Raw genomic sequence first — 18,679 nt, forward strand, 5'->3', positions numbered from 1 at the left:
ATGCTCATTTCAATCAGTTTAGGCCATTTCAAAAGGGTGTTATTGCGGGGTGGGGGGGGGTAGTAGTGATTCCTCCTATAAAAATATGGAATCATTTCATTCAGACACTGTTGTTTGATGGGCAACCGAAAAGGAGCCGGGTCGACACTGACTTGAAACACAAAAAGGAATTAACTACTAGTCACAGGCAGAGGTAATAGCTCGGCTGCTCAAAATAAAGTACCGTGCTCCCAAAATAATTCGATGTCGCGAAGGCGCCTCAGTTAAAACCACTCTAAAAGTAAACCGAAGGTGGTGTAACGGTCAAGCTGCTGCCCAACACCGCTCTGCGCTCGAGCACCAAGTCGACAAAGCTCACGTTGCTCGTGGACCCTTTGCAGTCACGTGCTACGTGCCGCGCGCTCGCGCGCGTGCTCCCGCGAATTCTTTCCGTTTGGCATGAGGCAGCCTTTCGCTACCCTGATTGGTTCACCTTTCAGTGCTCTGATTGGCCATTCAGTCAGAAGATTCTAATTGGTTAATCAGAGATTCCAAGGCCGTGTTCCGTTTCGACGCGCTTTCGTGCGTGAGAGCGAATGAAGTTTCCGTTTATAATTAATTCAGTTGGCTTTACCGAACTGTATGGAAATTGCTGTGGAAAAAAAAAATCGAGATTTTGATTTCAATGCGAAATACTTCCGAAAAACTCGGGGTAAATGGTGGTAATTTTTGGAGGTGGCCGCACGAATTAATTTTTTTGGGTGCTTGCCTAGGATAATTTATAGCAGTCAAAGGGAGCAGAGTGAGCGAGACAGTGGAAAAGGGAGGGAGACTGAGGCAAAGTGGGAAAGAGTGAGAGAAACGAAGTAGGAATGGGTGGAGAATGAGAAAGACAGAGTGGGAAACTCTTCCGAGTTATCAACAGTCACAGATTGCAACTCTTTCGAGTACAGTCACAGTTCTTGGTTTCCGGGAGTGGGACATGAACCCACAACCCTCTGATTTAAAGGCGAGGGTGCTATGAACTGAGCCACAGCTGACACCTCCGAAGGGAGAATTATTTGGCTGCCAACAGTTTATTGGCTACATTAGCTTGAAACTCTTTCGAGTTATCAACAGTCACAGATTGCAACTCTTTCGAGTACAATCACAGTTCTTGGTTTCCGGGAGTGGGACAGGGAGACAGAGTGAGAAAGGGAGTAAAGTGGTGGGATTTGAACCCATGTTCTCATGCCTAGGGACCTGTGTCTGGACCTTTAGATTACCAGTCCACTACACCCCCGTAATGCTCTATAATTGCAACCACAGTACATTGTCATCTTTTAACTTCTCTTCAGTATTAACCACTGTTCACCGCACAATCCCCCACACCTCCATTACCAGGCTCATTGGGATTCAGCACCACTTTTAGCTAGATGAACAAATGTATCCATGCGAATGTAGCAATGGTTTCTCTTACCTCACGTAGAGTCATAGTTATACAGCACAGAAACAGGCCCATCGTGTCTGTACCAACCATCAAGCACATATCCTAATCCCATTTTCCAGCACTTGGCCTGTAGCCTTGTATGCTACGGTTTCAAGTGCTCATCTAAATACTTCTTAAATGCTGTGAGGGTTCCTGCCTCTATTACGCCCTTAGGCAGTGTGTTCCAGACTGGGTGAAAAGATGTTTCCTCAAATCCCTTCTAAACCTCCTGCCCCATAACTTAAATCTATGCCCCCTGGTTATTGACACCTCTGCTAAGGGGAAAAGTTTCTTCCTATCTCCACCCCTCATAATTTTGTATACCTCTATCAGGTCCCCCCTCAGCCTTCTCTGCTCTAAGGAAAACAACCCTAGCCTACCCAGTCTCTCTTCATCGCTGAAACCCAGTTTCCAGCCCAGGCAACATCCTGGTGAATCTCCTCTGCACCCACTCCAGTGCAATCACATCCTCCCTTTAGTGTGACGATCAGACTGCACACAATACTCCAGCTGTGACCTAACTAGCATTTTATACAGCTGCAACATAACCTCTCTGCTCTTATATTCTATGCTTCGGCTAATAAAGGCAAGTATCCCATTTGCCTTGTTAACCACATTATCTACCTGTGCTGCTGCAGTGTTTCTTTCATGCTCCCTCTTTACTCTCCTTATTACTTTTTTCAGTTCCCCCCCCCACCACCCCCACACTTTCTATACTCCTCTAGGGCTTCTGCTTTTTTCCGCCCTCTGTATCTGCCATAAGCCTCTTTTTTTTCCTTATCCAATCTTCTATATCCCTTGACATCCAGGGTTCCCTGGACTTGTTGGTCCTACCCCCTCACCTTTACAGGAACATGTTGGCCCTGAACTCTCAGTATTTCATTTTTGAATGACTTCCACTGGTCTGATGTAGACGTTCCTACAAGTAGCTGTTCCCAGTCCACTTTGGCCTGATCCTGTCTTATCATATTGAAATCGGCCTTACCCCAATTCAGGAACTTTATTTCTGGTCCATCTTTGTCCCTTTCCATAACTACCTTAAATCTTAAAGAGTTATGGTCATTATCCCCGAAATGCTCCCCCACTGACACTTCTACCACTTGACTGGCTTCATTCCCTAAGATTAGGTCCAGTACCGCCCCTTCTCTTGTAGAACTTTCGACGTGCTGGCTCTAAAAGCTCTCCTGGATACACTTCAAGAATTCCACTCCCTTTAAGCCTTTCACACTAAGACTATCCCAGTTAATATTGGGGAAGTTGAAATCTCCTACTATTATTACCTATCCTTTCTACACTTCTCTGAGATTTGGCTCCATATCTGCTCCTCTATCTCCCCCTGGCTGTTTGGAGGACTATAGTACACTCCCAGCAAACTGATTGCTCCCATTTTGCTTTTACGTACCACCCATATGGCCTCATTTGAGGAATCTTCTAAGGCACTATCCCTCCTTACTGCAGTAATTGACTCCTTGGTCAATAGTGCAATGCCACCTCCTCTTTTACACGTGCACCCCCCCCCCCCCCCCCCCACCCCATCATGCCTGAAGATTCTATACCCTGGAATATTGAGCTGCCAGTCCTGCCCTTCCCTCAACCATGGCTCTGTTACAGCAACAATATCATATTCCCATGTGTTAATTGATGCCCCACATTCATCTGCCTTACTTGTAAAACTCCTTGCGTTAAAATAGATGCAATCCAGCCTTGCATTATTTCCTTGTGCCTTAACAGGTCTATATTTGCTCTGCCATCCAGACTGACTTAGTTTCTCTTCTATATTTGACTGTACATCACTCCCTACTGTACCTCCACTCTGTATCCCATCCCTCTTCCAAATTAGTTTAAACTCCCCACCCCCCTGCACAACAGCACTAGCAAATTGCCCCACAAGGATGTTGGTCCCATTCCGGTTCAGGTGCAACCCGTCTGACTTGTACAGGCCCCAGTGATCCAGGAAACTAAATCTCTCCCTCCTGCACCATCTCTTCTGCCATGCATTCATCCTCTCTATCCTCCTATTCTTATACTCACAATCACATGGCACAGAGAGTAATCCAGAGATTATAAACTTCGAAGTCCTGCTTTTTAATCTGCTACCTAGCTCCCTAAATTCTTGTTGCAGGACCTCAACCTTCTTTCTACCAATGTTGTTGGTACCAATGTAAACCACGACCTCAGATCGTTCACCTTCCCCCTTCAGAATGCCCTAAAGCCATTCTGTGACATCCTTGAGCCTGGCACCAGGGAGGCAACACACCATCATGGAGTCACATCTGTGAACACAGAAGCGCCAGTCTGCACCCCTCACTATTGAGTCTCCTACCACTATTGCTCTTGCATTCTTATTCCTCCCCGCTTGTGCAGCTGAGCCACCCACAGTGCCATGAACTTGGCTCTGGCTGCACTCTCCAGAGGAACCTTCACCCTCATCATTTTCCAACACAGAAAAATGGTTCTTGAGTTAGATGCACTCTGGGGCTTTCCTGATTACCTGCCTGCCTCCCTTCTTCTGACTGGTGGTCACCCCTTCCCTCCCTGACTGCACTTCCTTAAGCTGCGAAGTGACCACATCTAAGAACATGTTATCCACATAACCCTCAGCCTCGCGGATGCACCGCTGTGTCTCCAGCTGATGCTCACCGCCAAAACCCGTTGTTCAAACTGGTCAAGCCAATGGCACTACCTGCACATGTGGTCATCCAGACTGCAAGGAGTGTCTAAAAATTCCCACATGCTACAAGCCGTACAACACATGGGACTGAGCTCCCTTGCCATACTTTTTGTTTGTTTTTAATTAAAAGACTATTTCCTTAAATTTGAGCCAAGTAGAAAACTATTTAGTTTTTCTTAAAAAAAATGCTGAGACTCTTACCTGCCGCTTTAGAGTGGAAAATAAAACAACTTACCAACTACCTACCAATCAGCTCCCTCCCTTGTCCTGACGTCTCTCCTTTTGAATTCCAGCACAGCCGAGCGTCTGGGTGAGAACCGGCTCCCTCACAGGTAAACTCCTCTCCGTTCTTTATACAGCCTCTCTGCCTCCTCACAAGTAAATTCCTGCCGCTGGGGTGCTGCTGACTACCTGTCCCAGGGCCCTCCGCTCGCACTATTCTCTAGGTGCTGCTGACTGCCTGTACCAGGGTCCTCCTCTCGCACTCTCCTCTAGGTGCTGCTGACTGCCTGTCCCAGGGTCACATAGACAATCATCTCTAAAGTTCCCCAAGGATTAACCTTGACCACTCTGTTCCTCAACTACATACTGCCTCATGGTGACATTGTCCATAAGCACAAGAGCAGCTTTCACATGTGTACTGATGATACACAGCTCTACCTCTTCTGCAATTCAGCAGTGAATCTCCTTATATCTATGATCTAGTATGATCAGGAATATTGTTAAAGGTCCATTGTTGCATTATGGAAATGGTCTCCAGACTAATTTTAATGCATTCTGAGAGTTTTTCACAGTGCACATGTTCCAACAGTAGCAAGATAGGAACAATAAAAATATTGCAGATAGGAAACTGAAATAAAAACAGTAAGTATTGGAAATACATAGCAGGTCAGAACTCAATTCTGCCAAAGGGTTATTTCCAAACTATTTGCTGAACAATATAGATAAATTTGTTTAGGTGAAATTGAATGTCCTGAGCTTTCAACGGTTATGGACAGAAGGGGGTCAGTTCAAGCAGCACTGTTATGCTCTTACCATCTGTCTGTAAACAGAAGGTGTTTTCAATTAGTTTTTTTAAAGGAATAAACGGTTTCTGGCGTAGTTTCCCAACCTCTCGGTTTTTTGCGTGATTTTATTCATAATCCCAAGCAAACTCGAGTTAGGATTAACTCAGCAAGTTTGTTTGTTGTACACATTCAAAACCTGCGAAAAGGAGTGTTAACAATGTCCCACTACACATTCACACAGTAAAGGGAAGGATAGAGAAAAGGAGGTTTTATAATGTGAGGACCACAGAGAAAATAAATATTGGCTCACGAGTACCAAAGTCCCAAAGTCAGAGCCCAATGAGGAAGTCTATCATCTATGTAGTCGATGGTCAGCTGGGTATGATTCGCTTTTCAGGTGGCCTTGATATCACCAGAGACTGCATCGGTTTTGTAGGCAATGATACAAAATCTTCCAGTAGAGTCAGGTTAAATGAGGTCCAACCTGGACAGAGTTTGCTTCTGTGTGGCCTGCCAGCTGGATGTTAAACAGTAGACTGGCTACACAGCTCAGAAAGGTAATATTACGCGCTCAAAAGGCTAGAGTCTTGGATCATGTGACCTTCCTTCTCCACAGTGGCTTCAACAAAGGATGTTTATCTAGCATCTGGAATGTGGCTTTGTGTGATAATGTCTCAAGTCGTTATGGGTTGAAACAGGTGCCATTCGTGTTCAGGATCTTATGTTTGGGAAGCCATTGTCTCAGCAGACCCATGGACTCCACTAGCAAGGTTGGCTTATCAAATGCAAATGGTATTCCTGTAGCTTCCTTTGGACTTGGTCTGTACAGTTCCAGGTGGCCTGTTAGAAGCTCCTTGGACATAACGAGGTGCGGCATTCCCAAAACTAAGAGAATTCTCTTGTTCTGGAGACTGCTGGGGATAATTTCCAGATAGAGGGTCAACCATCTTAATTGGCTTTGTTTAGCAGAAAAGTCCAGTTTAAAAATAAGAAATAGTAATAAAGGTAAAGTTTTAAAATATTTACAGGGTTGGATTCCTGTTCCGGATCAGAGGAACCCAACGCAACTCAAGCACTAAGCTTTTCAGAGAGGCTGATGTTTCCAAATAAAAATATTAATGAAAAGATTCAAATATTTTAACATTTTAAAGAGAGCTTTAGCATAAAACCAAACATGTAGTTTTCATGACATCAAGTTAAAAAAGCTCATTTACAGCACTTGAGAAATTTAAGTTTGCGAAAAAGAAAAATAGCACTGAAAGACTTCTAAAAAAAAGACAGATCAAATTGGTTTAATTTCTTGAGGTTTCTTCCATTGGTTCATTTTTTTCTCACTTATAGTAGTCACAGACCTTTTGCAAACAAAAGACCCAAACTCCTTGGCTATCTTTTAAAACATTTTTCAAGGAAAAATCTAATTAGTGTTTTCCTTCACAAAGCTATAACATAGGAGTGGAAAAGTGCTACCTCTCCTTAAAGGAGAGAAGGCCTTATCTGTGATTGACACAGTAGTAGTAGTAGGTCGGTCACAAGATGGCACGATCAAGGATGTGGCCGTTAGTGTCATGACCCGCTGGGGATAGTGCGATGTAATATCAAGCCCCACTGTTCCCTGAACCATGACAAATGTGAAAAGTTTGATCAAACCACCAGATTGCCCCAATTCTACCTAACTGTTTAATTTAGGTTAACAGAATACGAGCACCAGGTTTGTAAACTTAATAAGTTAATAACTGTTTATTGAACAAACTGTCGTTAACCAGTGGCAAAAGAAAGAAATATGAACTGCTAACTTCTAACACTATAATTTAAACTCTACCCCTTTCTTAAATCCTCCCCCCCCACCCCCTCCCCCCCGCCAAACACACACACACAAATGGATTTTAAAGGTTGGGATAAAACAGTTCAAAGCACAAATCCGGAGTACAGGATTCGATGGGTTGATTTTGATCGATGTCTTCCAAATTCCTTTTAGTTCTTGTTGATGACACAAGGTGGTCTTCCAGCACTTTCAGTATTTATTTCACTGGTTGAGAACTTGCTTTTCAATGTCTCTAACAGTGGTTTTCCCCTTTTCCTTTTTACAGGTGTTTCCACAGAGAGAGAGAGCAGGTTATAGAGATATGAGGCCTTTGCAGGCCAGAAGCTTTTTGCTCCACTGCTTTTACACAAAAACCTGGTCACCTGGTCAGGAGCCAATTAAAATGCTGCTGTCAGGTAGCTCCCTTGGTCCAGGATTCCTTTCCAGCACCATCTATCTTTCATGGCACACTCTGTTCCAGGACTGCAACATTGTATATATCTCTCATCCTGTTCCAGTGGACATGTCTTTTAAACTGCAGCCATTGTAATTCTAATCCACAGTCAAACAGAAAGTAAAATGATATGTTCTTTACAACAGTCCAACAGAAATAAAAAGATATGTTCCTTACAGTGGGTATGGATTGGGGAGTTTAAAATGGGAAGTTTTTAAGAGTGTAAGAATAATTAACAACTGAAGGAATGGGATTTCAGACTTGTAAAGTTAATTTTCAGTGCCAGAGAGGTTCTTTGTTCGTAATTAATATTTACTACACTGTTAAAATGTTGCTTACATTGAAATGTACAAGTCCTAATTTCTTATAGCCAATTTATTTTATATCTATGAGGTAAGTACACAATTCCACAGCGTTCAATACATTTGAGGGGGGAGTCAAGACAACAAGATGCTGTTTTCAGAGAAGATGCTTACAGAGCAATATTCCATTTCAGACAGCAACTTCCAGATTTCTACATTTTATGCAATCACTGGATGGTGTGGTCCAGATGGGTACCAGCACATAGAAGTTAAAAAAGAATAAGGTGCATAAAGTGCCTGTGCTTGATAGTAATCAAGAATGAAGTAGTACCATATTAGATAGGACAGACAAAGAAGGACTATAAGGAATACAAAGAATGCACTTATGTAAACACACAAAATATGGTGAATAACATTGGTGAGCTACAAGCACAAATAATATTGTGCAAAGATGAAGTACTGGCAATAAAAGAAAGGTAGGAGTGGCTTAAAATGATGAGGACTGATTGCTTAATATTTAAGAATACAAAGACAGAAAAGTTAGGGAAGGAAAAAAAGGTGGGGTGGCAGTACTGACTAGGGAAGACATTGTAATGTTGGAAAGAGAGGACGTCCTTGAGGGTCCAAGGACAGAATCCATCTGGTTAGAGTTAGAAGCAAGAAAAGAATTATCATGCTACTGGGGGTATTCTATAAACCTCCAATAATGAGAGATGGAGGAGCAGATCTGCAGGAAAATCATAGAGATGTGCAAGAACTAAACAAGGTGATATTGGAGAACTATTATTACCCAAACATTGACTGGCATGATTCAGTAAAACTGCTGCAGAGCAGCTATCTGGCACACAAATTCTGAACCCACTGTCCACCCCAGCACAAATCAAACCTTTGAGTGAAGCATTTTCTCCTCACCTCAGTCCTAAATGATTGGTCCCTTACCCTGGGACTGTGTCCCGTATTTTAGACTCCCCAAGCAGCAGAAACAATCTCTCAGCATCTACTCTATCAGTTCTACAATTAATAATCCATCCATCTCCCTTACACTCAATGCTCATCCTTAACTCTTGTTATACCATTCTTCGCAAAGCAGAAGGCCATTTGGGTGGCAAAAAGGGGCAAGACTGGATGATGGAACAGTGAAAACTATTTTGTGGTGCATAACATGAAACAAAAATGTGACACTATTTTTCAACCAAGTGAACACCCTTGTGCAACTACAAATCCTTCAGCTTCCTTTTTCTATTCCTATATAGTGTTATCCCTGTGGTTTCAGCAAAACAAGAAGCAGGTTGCACGTATTGCTACTTTGACTACCCAGAGGCTCTTGGCCAATATCCTTTGAGTTTTGGAGGATTAGAGTGCCCCCACGCCCCCCCCAACTCACCACCCCACCCCACCAAAGACAATCCACCTACAATAGTGTAGGTAATCTTTGGCCATCAGCACAAGAGGCAGCATGTGGGGTCTGCAGGTGGAGGTGTAGGTAAGAAATCAGAGTGGAAGTGCTTTGAACAGAATCCCCATTTCCATATCTCCTTCTCTCCATCTTCCCTGCGAGCCAAAAGCTGCACTTTGCTGTACTTCAGTGAGATGCTTAACAGTCAAGGTGATGTTTTCCTCAATCCTGCTTAGATGCCTGAGTGTACAGGCCATTGGTGAGGGTCAATATGCACTGAGTTGACTGCCATTCCCGCTATTACATGTAGGTGACCATTCTTTTCATGTATGTGGAAACACATGCTAGAAGCGGATTCCTCCAATCTCTGTACCAACACTGTGCATGATTGAAAACAGGCTGACAGAACCTCACACTTCTGCTCCAGAATAATCCTCTTCATCAAAGCCCCTAAGGAACTGCATCTGCACCCTCTAGGGATGAGTGTCTGAAGATTAAAAGGTCTGAAAATGAGTGGCCAAAGCCAAAAAAGTCTGAAATTTTTTTTGCAACATGTAATTACAGCAATTTTTATGATCTGTAGTGAAATGCAAATGCTTCTAGGCCAGTTCAAATAGGCAGAATTTTTAGAAATCAAACGGGTAGAAACATTTGTTTTTGCTTTGTTTACTTTCTACTACCGTCAAGATTGTGGACCAATGTATAAAATCACCAAAGTGACCTCAGCATTTCACTATTCAATGCAATTAGTGTACATAATACAAAAAACTCTTGAACATTAATGTGACCCCAGACGCCAACAAAAGCAAAACAGCAATGATCAAACATTGTAATATTCAGTATATAATTATTAAAGTTCACTCAACATATAATACATCATATAAATATGAAGATGTGTTTTTGAAGAACTTTGTAAAAACATTTTTTTTATGTATTCATGTAGGTTTCAACCAAGCTTTCTGTATTCCTGGGGACAGAATACTCAGTGACACCCCTCTTCCATGCCCCCCTACACACACACACATTGGCAGCCCCTCTCCTGCCACACACACACCTCTTCCCAACCACCTCCCCCCACTAATTCACTCAGCAACCCCTCTTCCCAAACCCCTTCCCCATTCGCTCACTCGGCAGCCCTTCTTCCCAAAATCTATTCCCTCCCGCACCCCCCGACTACTCAGTCACTCACTCAGAAGCCTGGCTTTTCTAACAGCCTCACAGCAACACTGAGCCACATTGGGTCCCTAAAGGACCCTTCAGGGCCAGGCCATCAAGACTGAAAATTGGCAAAAAATATAGCTGAAATCCACAGGTTTATGATCCGAGCACATGCTGGGGCGTGTGATATTTCAACATTTCTTCTTGGGAATAGTTTCCCATGGTTATTGTTGTTTGCTGCTGTAATTCGCAACCAGAGAACAACATGGTGAAAACTGGCACCAATTCATCACAACCAACCAAGATTCAGGGTCTGCTCTTCCCCGCCCCCTGGAGACTCAGCTGCTCCCCCTGCCCCAAGGAGACTCAACTACCACACCACCCTCTCCAGAGACCATGGACCCTTGGCTGCACTGCACCCACCTGAAGACTCACCTGTTCCCCCCAACGAGGCTTGGCTCTCCTCCCCCCCAGCCCTGTGGAGACTTAACAGCTCTCCCTAAACCACCCCCCCCCTCCCCAAACGGGCACTCATCTGCCACCCACATCCCGCCAGCACCCCTACACAAAGACATCCCCATACCAGGCCAGCCAAACTCCGTGGCTCCACTGAGTGGCCAGCATAGCACACCCTCTTGGTGGGATAAGTGATAGCAGTTGGGTCTGGACTGGCATGAAGCTGAGAGGCAGCTCCCCTGGGTCCTGTTCCCAACTTTGTTATTGGTGGGGGTTAGGCAAAAAATTAAAAGGGTGAAATTCCATTGTCCAAATGTCAGAATTCTGCCAAATGACAGAAGTTTCTCATCTCTGACCGTCCAACAGGGACTCATAATGTATGATACAACATGAGGCAACCTGTCTTGGCAGTCCCACTGATGTGCATATCTAAGCTGGTGAAGAGTGCTACAATAGTGCATTCTCAGAGTGAGTGACTTCCCCTGAGAAGCATTCATCCTCTTCCTACACCACATACTCTGGGACACTTGAAGCATCCTTGGGCAATGAAAGACATGAATTAGAACTGACAAGGTGAAAGGGTTCCAAGTCATTATGGTGCACATTATCATTTTCATTGCCTGCTGACATCAAGTCAATAAGTAATGCACGCCATGTGGCTGTGCGATAACTAGCTCTGTCACCAGGTATCTGGGAGACACCCCATCTCTCCATCTTCAATGGCCAGGCATGTTGACATCTGGCTTATATTCAGCACCTCTTCTGCAGCTGTCAAAGAGAAGATGACTCTAGGGCCTGGTTTTGTGCCCTCTTCTACTGCAAGGAGAGAAAGAGATCAATGGGTGAGAAGTGAGAAGTGGAATGTTTTGAGAGGGTGGAGGCTCTTTGTGAGGGATGGGTGTGACATGGCAATGAGGATGAATGCCACTGGTGCCTGGTTGGATGGGGATGTGAGGAGGTACCTCAGGAAGGCAGAGTCGAGGGGTTTTTACTTCAATGTGCTGTCACTCAGCTTTCTTGCCATCATGAGGTCATTGAACCTCTTGCAACACTGTATCCAGAAGTGAGACAGCACAATCCTGCTGCTGACCACTTCCAATCATACCCACATTTTTTGGAGGCAGCTCTTTTCTGCACATTCAGGGGAACAGAATCTCCCTGCAGGTCCTTAAAGTTCACAGTATCATGTACTGCCTTGTCACATTCAATCTCCATTTTTGCAACTTCTGGTTCTGTCTAAAGAACTCTACCATCCTTCAAGACTGATCTTTACAGGATCCCTTTAACTAGTTGAGCTGAAATTGACTCTGCTTTGTGTCATAATCACACCTGACGCTCTAACTGGTTAGGAAACCCAGAAATCAGATGCAACAGTGGTTGGGTTAAAAAGCCTTTGACAGACTGCTGGAACATCCAGGTTCCCAACACAGTCAGGCTCACCCGCTGCACATGGGTCTAAAAATTAAAATTCAGCCCCATAAGTGCTACACTTACCACATCTCTGACCCTTGTCTCAAATGGTACACACTACCACAAAATATAATTAACGTTTTTTTTAAAAAATCTATAAATTTACATTTGAGTGAATGCAGTTTCACCATCTCCTGAGGAAGTTCCAAATAATTGAACTTATTCAGCTGCCTTGATTTTTTTTTTGAAAAGGAGGAATGTGCAGGGTTACGGGGAGAAGGTAGGAAAATGGCACTAGGTGTGAAATGCTCATTCGGGGAGAGCCAGTACAGACCCAATGGGCCGTATGCCCCCCCCGCTCCCCCCGCTGCAACGATTCTCTGAAGCAGTGGTTTTGGTTGGGAGCTTGTAATCGAAAACAAAAACAGAATTACCTGGAAAAACTCAGCAGGTCTGGCAGCATCGGTGGAGAAGAAATCAGTTAACGTTTCGAGCCTTCACGGCCCTTCGGCAGAACTGAAGCATAGTTAGGAGAATGGAGAAATATAAGCTGGTTTAAGGTGGGGGGGGGGGGCGGAAGAGAGAAGTTGAGGGTGTGGTGATTGTGGAGATAAGCAAGCCGTGATAGGAGCAGATAATCAAAAGATGTCACAGACAAAAGGATCAAAGAGGTGTTGAAGGTGGTGATATTTGTCTAAGAAAAGTGCTAATTAAGAATGGAAGACAGGACACTCAAAGTACAGCTCTAGTGGGGGGTGGGGTGGAAAAGACTAACAAGGTTTTAGTTTTAGATTTAAAAATAATGGAAATAGGTGGGGAAAGAAGAATCTATATAAATTATTGAAAAAAAGGGGGAAGAAACAGGGTGGGGATGGGGGGAGGGGGAGTTTAAGATCTAAAGTTGTTGAATTCAATATTCAGCCCAGAGGGCTGTAAAGTGCCTAGTCGGAAGATGAGGTGCTGTTCCTCCAGGTTGCGTTGGGCTTCACTGGAACAATGCAGCAAGCCAAGGACAGACATGTGGGCAAGAGAACAGGGTGGAGTAATCGAAGTTGTTTTACGGTTCCACTTTGGTTTCTGCCTTGCCGGCCTCTTGAACCCTGCTCACAACCACCAGTGCGGCAGCGTTGGAACAAATCAAGCTGGGTGTTTTCACACAGAAGCGCACGTGCTGTCCAGCGCTAACTTGGGTCCAAGGACACCCCGTCTACCAGAACACACTCACCGGGAGATTAATAAGCCTTGCAACTGCCTCTCCCGGCCCCGTTCAGCCTCACTGACTGCGTCTGCGCTGTTCACGCACCGTATCTCATAGCGTCACCTCGCACATGCGCGTCCTCATGTTCTGGAAATTTCTTTGGTGGGGTGTTGGTTGTAGGGGCTAGATCAGGAGCAATAGTTGTATATTACTTCAGACTTTATATTAAAAAGCTGGGGTAGGTTTCCTCTCATTTTTCCGCTAATTAAAGATACAAAATTGGTATATAAAAAAACCTCCTAGATTGAACTTTGGAGGTTATAAGCGCAGTCACTGAGATGATTTTTGTATGAAAGGATCGAGGCCTGGTCTGTGGTGCCTGTTGACTGAACAAAATCGAAGTTAAAACGTTTAACAGCGCGATTTTTCTATTTGCTGCAGTGACTTTCATCGGCTCCTTTAAGCCATGGTGAAGAAGAATACGGTTCCTGATGGGTAAGTATGATCAGACTGACTTTAGACGGATTTAGTTACAGGACTAAATATTAGGTGAGTCCATGCCTAAAATGTCGACCCACGGGTAAGTAGGAGACCGCCGCCATGTTAAGCGGCGCTTAAGCACAACAATTGGTAAGTAAACAATGCCTTCAAAATTGTAAGTATCACGCTTGCGAATTTCACGTTTTTGGAGGATAAATCTACAAGGTGGTATATATACGTGAGTGTGTGCGCGTGTGTGTGAGTGATTTGTATATTGTGCAGAATAAAAGAGTGCACCGCTGATTCTTTTTAGAGGATTGCACGTTCATACACATGCCTTAAGTGCTAGGAAACAACATTTATGTAAGAACTTCTTTGATCCACAAAGTACAAAATCTGGCATGTAGCAAATCCCAGCTCTTGTTGAAAAACGGAAAGATTTAATTTTGTACATCTGCAATGCAAATAACCAAGTTAAATCGTCCCCAGACGATGAAATCCGACTTTTAAGTTTTCGGAATCGAGTATGGTATCATATGAAAAACAATGATACCTAGAGGGGACAGCAATTAATATGCAACCAGAGATTGATCAACTTTATTTGTAATATTTGACTGAAATGAAGATCTGCAGCTTGCCTGGTTTTTATTCTTAAATCCGTTAGTTAAAATAGAATTAGATTATGGAGGATTGGATAGCTAATCAATCTTTCAAAGCATCATAAGAATTGAGATAAAAGATGTATCAAATAAACAGTTGACAGTTTTCAATAGCTTTTTAATATTACAGTCCACTGCACCTGATCTTGGGAAAGTGAAAGCAAAAATGGATTTCCATTGCCATTGGTTAGTACAGGTGGATTTCTGTTGCTGTTGGTTTGACGTGTTCAGTTGTTTATGTCCAGAAGTGCCAATAACTATGCAATAACCTTTAGTCAGTGGCAGTTCTATGAAGTGTTAATTGTAAAATTATTTCTTAAGTATTGATGAATATTGTAATCTATGACATCTTTTTTGAATTGAAAAAAATTGTAATTAAGAATAAAAGAAATAAATTGCTATGATAATAGTGTAATAGTAAAAAGGTTTGCTTAGGTTTTCACAAACAGTGAACATTTTCAGCTTGTAATTTCCAGCTATTTTCTTAAAATTTGATTTTTGTACTAGTAGTATAGTTTAGGTTATTCCCCAGTACTTAATGTCAAGTTCACTGTCATGTATGGGTGAACAATTAATCACGTCCTGATAAACAGTTTACAGAACAGTCTGCAGGATACCATTTTGTAGTGTCACCTTCAAAAGTGAAAAGTAACTTCCAGATCAATGCATACAAGCAAGCGCTATTGACCAAATTATTTGCTGGCAAAGTAACATACAGAACAATAAAACAGACTAAATAGAACTGACAGTCGACAAGAGTCATTTGAATAAGTTGTTGATAAATGACATTGAATTCGCAGTTTCCTGCAGCTCTTGAGATTAAATGTTATACATGGATTTCAGTTTGTTCTTAGCTCAGAACTGAAAGCTAATACTCAGTGCTGTGATTTTATTCCATAGCACTGCTTTCCAACTAGCATAACTGAATTTTTTTTACAAACTTCAAAATAATGAATTAATGTTATGAATTGTTAACGGATGCAAGTTACAACTTCCTCATGTATTTTCCTGCCCACCTGGGACTAGATTATATGCTAATTGCTGGTCAGTCAGAGGAGGAACATTTCTGTCAGACTATGCACCATCTGGACATTTTCCCTTACTATCTGTGGAAATTCTTGTACCAACTGTCTTTTCCTACAGACTAAATGTCTTGCTATTTTGTAATTTAGCAATTTCTCCATTCTACACTGGTTATATTTTCTTTAGAAAGGTTTGAAACTGTTAACAATGTTCATCACAATGGCACTTGTGCATGAATGAAATAACTCTGACTTATGGAACTGAATATAAAAGTCAAAAGAGGCCTTTATGTTTGGTGATATCCAAAATACAGACATGTTCAAAAATTATGTATTCCCTCTTTTAGGATATTAATCCAAGACATATATTGAGGAGATGCCTCATCAGTAACTCTTGGGAATTTGAAGCAATGCCTCAACAGTAAATAACATAACCAGAAATTCAATCTGAAGCCTTCCCAGTTGCCAATCTTAATTATAGAAAATAGCTGTCCTGAAGATCCATGAAAAGAATTGTAGACTGCATTTCATTCGTTTTCTTTTGTCATGTCACTGTTCTTGCAAGCTTTAAGCTTAGTGTAAAATGCCATTTGTCCTCTACAATGAAATCTGAGACAGTGCTTATTTATAAAGGGAAACATTTTACACAAGGTCAAGCCACATCTTCACCTTTCCTGAGCAGATGTTGCATTGCAGCCTATCTGGCAGAGAAACCAAATCCACTGAGAAAATTGGTTCATGGTGTACATTGCCCATAAATAGCTTCAAAGCACTGAGTAGCTCAAACTAAATGATCACTGTTCCTCTAGATAACCAATGCAATATTGGATGAAGCACAGTGTCTAAAGGGAAATATGTAATTGAGCTTTTTAAAATAATTTTTGGCTTTAATTTGCAGTTTTCAAAGCTGCCTCCACAATGTATTTTCACACAAGTTACTTTGATTAATGAAGCAATAAAATATTCAGAATTTGGGGGGCAACTACCATTAGCACTTGTCTGAATACTGACCTCACTATTGCTTGTGCCCAATGTAAAGTAAGTTCCTGCAAAGGTAGCTTGGCTTTCTGAATAAAGCATATCTTTATCCTGTGCTTGAGATTTGTTGCTGCTGTTCTATTATAGTGCATTCATTTGAATTTGTATGTTCAAATGCTCTTCATGTAGGCTGGTCAGATACATCACTAGATTCATTCATTGCAAGACATTTGCACAGCTCTGGATTTCTGATATAGTTATCAAACAAATGAGCCCTGCAATCTTGTAACTGAAATTGCTATTCATTTCAAGAATGCAATACAATTTACACATTGTAGGCTTAAAATGGAACAGTGCTGTGTATATTATATAGTACGCTGTTCCTGTCCTTGTAAGACAATGTAGCCCCTGATGTACTGTTAGCAATAACTTTGGAGATTTGTTGGCATATGTATGGTGTAGTGCAAAATTCCAGTTTTCTATGCTATTTTTATTCCTGAGAATTGGGTGATGTTCACATGGTCGCTTTTATTTATCATCCCCAATTTTGCATATAAATAAGTTGCTCATCATTTGATATGTCACAAGGTGTCTGCTTGATGTATAAAGGAGTGATTCCTAACACTGAACCAGAAACGACCAATGCACAAATGGGCCAGATTGTGCCTGATCCTGCATGCTCAGTTCTGCCCTGATGACTGTCGATGCAACTGCACATGGGCACAAAATTTACCCCCAGAAGTTGTGGTATCAATAAATACAGCCTTGTTAATTGTTAGGTAGTATCTAACTTCAGGAAGACACTGAAATCATTCCTTGTGGCCACAGGGACATAACCACCTTTGCACACAGATGAACTCAGGTGTTGAATAATACTTTTGGTGTTCGTGATATTCTAGCCCCGTCTTTATGAAACCGCATAATGTCTCACCAACATTCGAGAAAATTTTTAAAGTTATACTTTCATATATAATATTACGGTATACAGTAAATAATTCAAATCAATAACTCTAATGCACTGGATTGCTGCATTCCTAATATCTGAATGTATGATTATGCTTTTAAATTAACGTACCAAAACAGTTGAATTAGATTGGATCTACAACTTGTCTATAATTGGCGTTGTTGGAGGTAGGCAGGTAATGTGCCCCACATATGAGACTATTAATTGCTTGGAATTTAAGAGTCTGAGGAGATGGCAAGGCAAATTTGCAAGGTTAATTGAAACCTGAATCACAGCTTCCTGTTTGGCCATTTATGGATATTTATCAGATAATTGTTGTCTAATGAGTGGCATGTTAGCTCTGTAATTCAAGTTCTGCCTCACTGCTGTCATTAATTTGATTTTTCACATTAGTTTTTCCTTCAAAGCGCATTTCTCATCCCATAAAATATGTTAAAAATGCAGAGTCTTTTCTAGTATTGCAACTCTGAAATATGTCCACTTGTGCTTTTGGAATTCACATCAACCCAATCTCCATCTCTGTTAATCCACAGCGGTAATAAATTACAAATTGTTTCACTGCATCTGATTTTGTGTCAACCAGTACATGCAACAATAAGCAAAATAAACTCATGCGCAGCCACAGTCGTAATTAATTTTGGGGTGCTTGTGTCCACCAATGTGCTATTGTATTCAAATCAAATGTTTAGTCCTCTGATTAGCTGGAAATCGGCTCCGAACAGACATTTTCTCCCCTGCAGCCAGTTAGAACCAAATTAAATTTAAGTGTCAGATATAATATTTGATGCTTCAGACATCTGAACATAATTGCCATAATAGTGGAATTGGTGAGTATGAGAGGTAAAATCTCAACTACAAATCTCAATTTGATTAACTTGTAAATGTAATTCTGGAACACTAATTTGGGAAAATGGTGGCTACATTTTGGGAATTGGTGTGACAAACAGTGTAGCTGATCAACCATGAAGATTAGATTGTCTTGAAATTGGGTGGTTATTAATATTCATAATGACTGGAGTTGAGTTTCATGAGTAGACATGAGGCAGTTCAATCTTGGGATGGATGATTTTGCTTTTAAGTTATCTGTTCTCTGAAACAATTTGAATTAGATCTAAAAGTTGTTAAACAATGTTAATTAAGCATATTTGTGCATAATTGTATAAATTTATGAAGTTTATAATGTTTGTAAAACCAATATTTATTGAGACTAAAAGCAAGAATAAAACTTAGTGAGGAAATCACACCTATTCTGAGGTTAAGAATGTGATGTAATCAC

At 41.9% G+C, this 18,679-nt stretch overlaps 1 protein-coding gene across 1 annotated transcript in view; it reads left to right on the forward strand.

Annotated features, from left to right (window-relative positions):
- The first annotated feature begins 13,417 nt into the window (after positions 1-13,417).
- The window catches only part of LOC144694472 (uncharacterized), a 59,532-nt gene continuing 54,270 nt past the window's right edge, over positions 13,418-18,679 (forward strand). Inside the window, exons 1-2 of the mRNA XM_078564937.1 lie at positions 13,418-13,538; positions 13,742-13,795. Of these exons, the coding sequence (XP_078421063.1) occupies positions 13,767-13,795 (29 nt within the window). The 5' untranslated portion in view covers positions 13,418-13,538; positions 13,742-13,766. The remainder of the gene's footprint in view (positions 13,539-13,741; positions 13,796-18,679) is intronic.

The sequence above is a fragment of the Cetorhinus maximus genome, chromosome 20 (assembly GCF_964194155.1).
Source record: "Cetorhinus maximus chromosome 20, sCetMax3.hap1.1, whole genome shotgun sequence".
Lineage (NCBI taxonomy): Eukaryota > Metazoa > Chordata > Chondrichthyes > Lamniformes > Cetorhinidae > Cetorhinus > Cetorhinus maximus.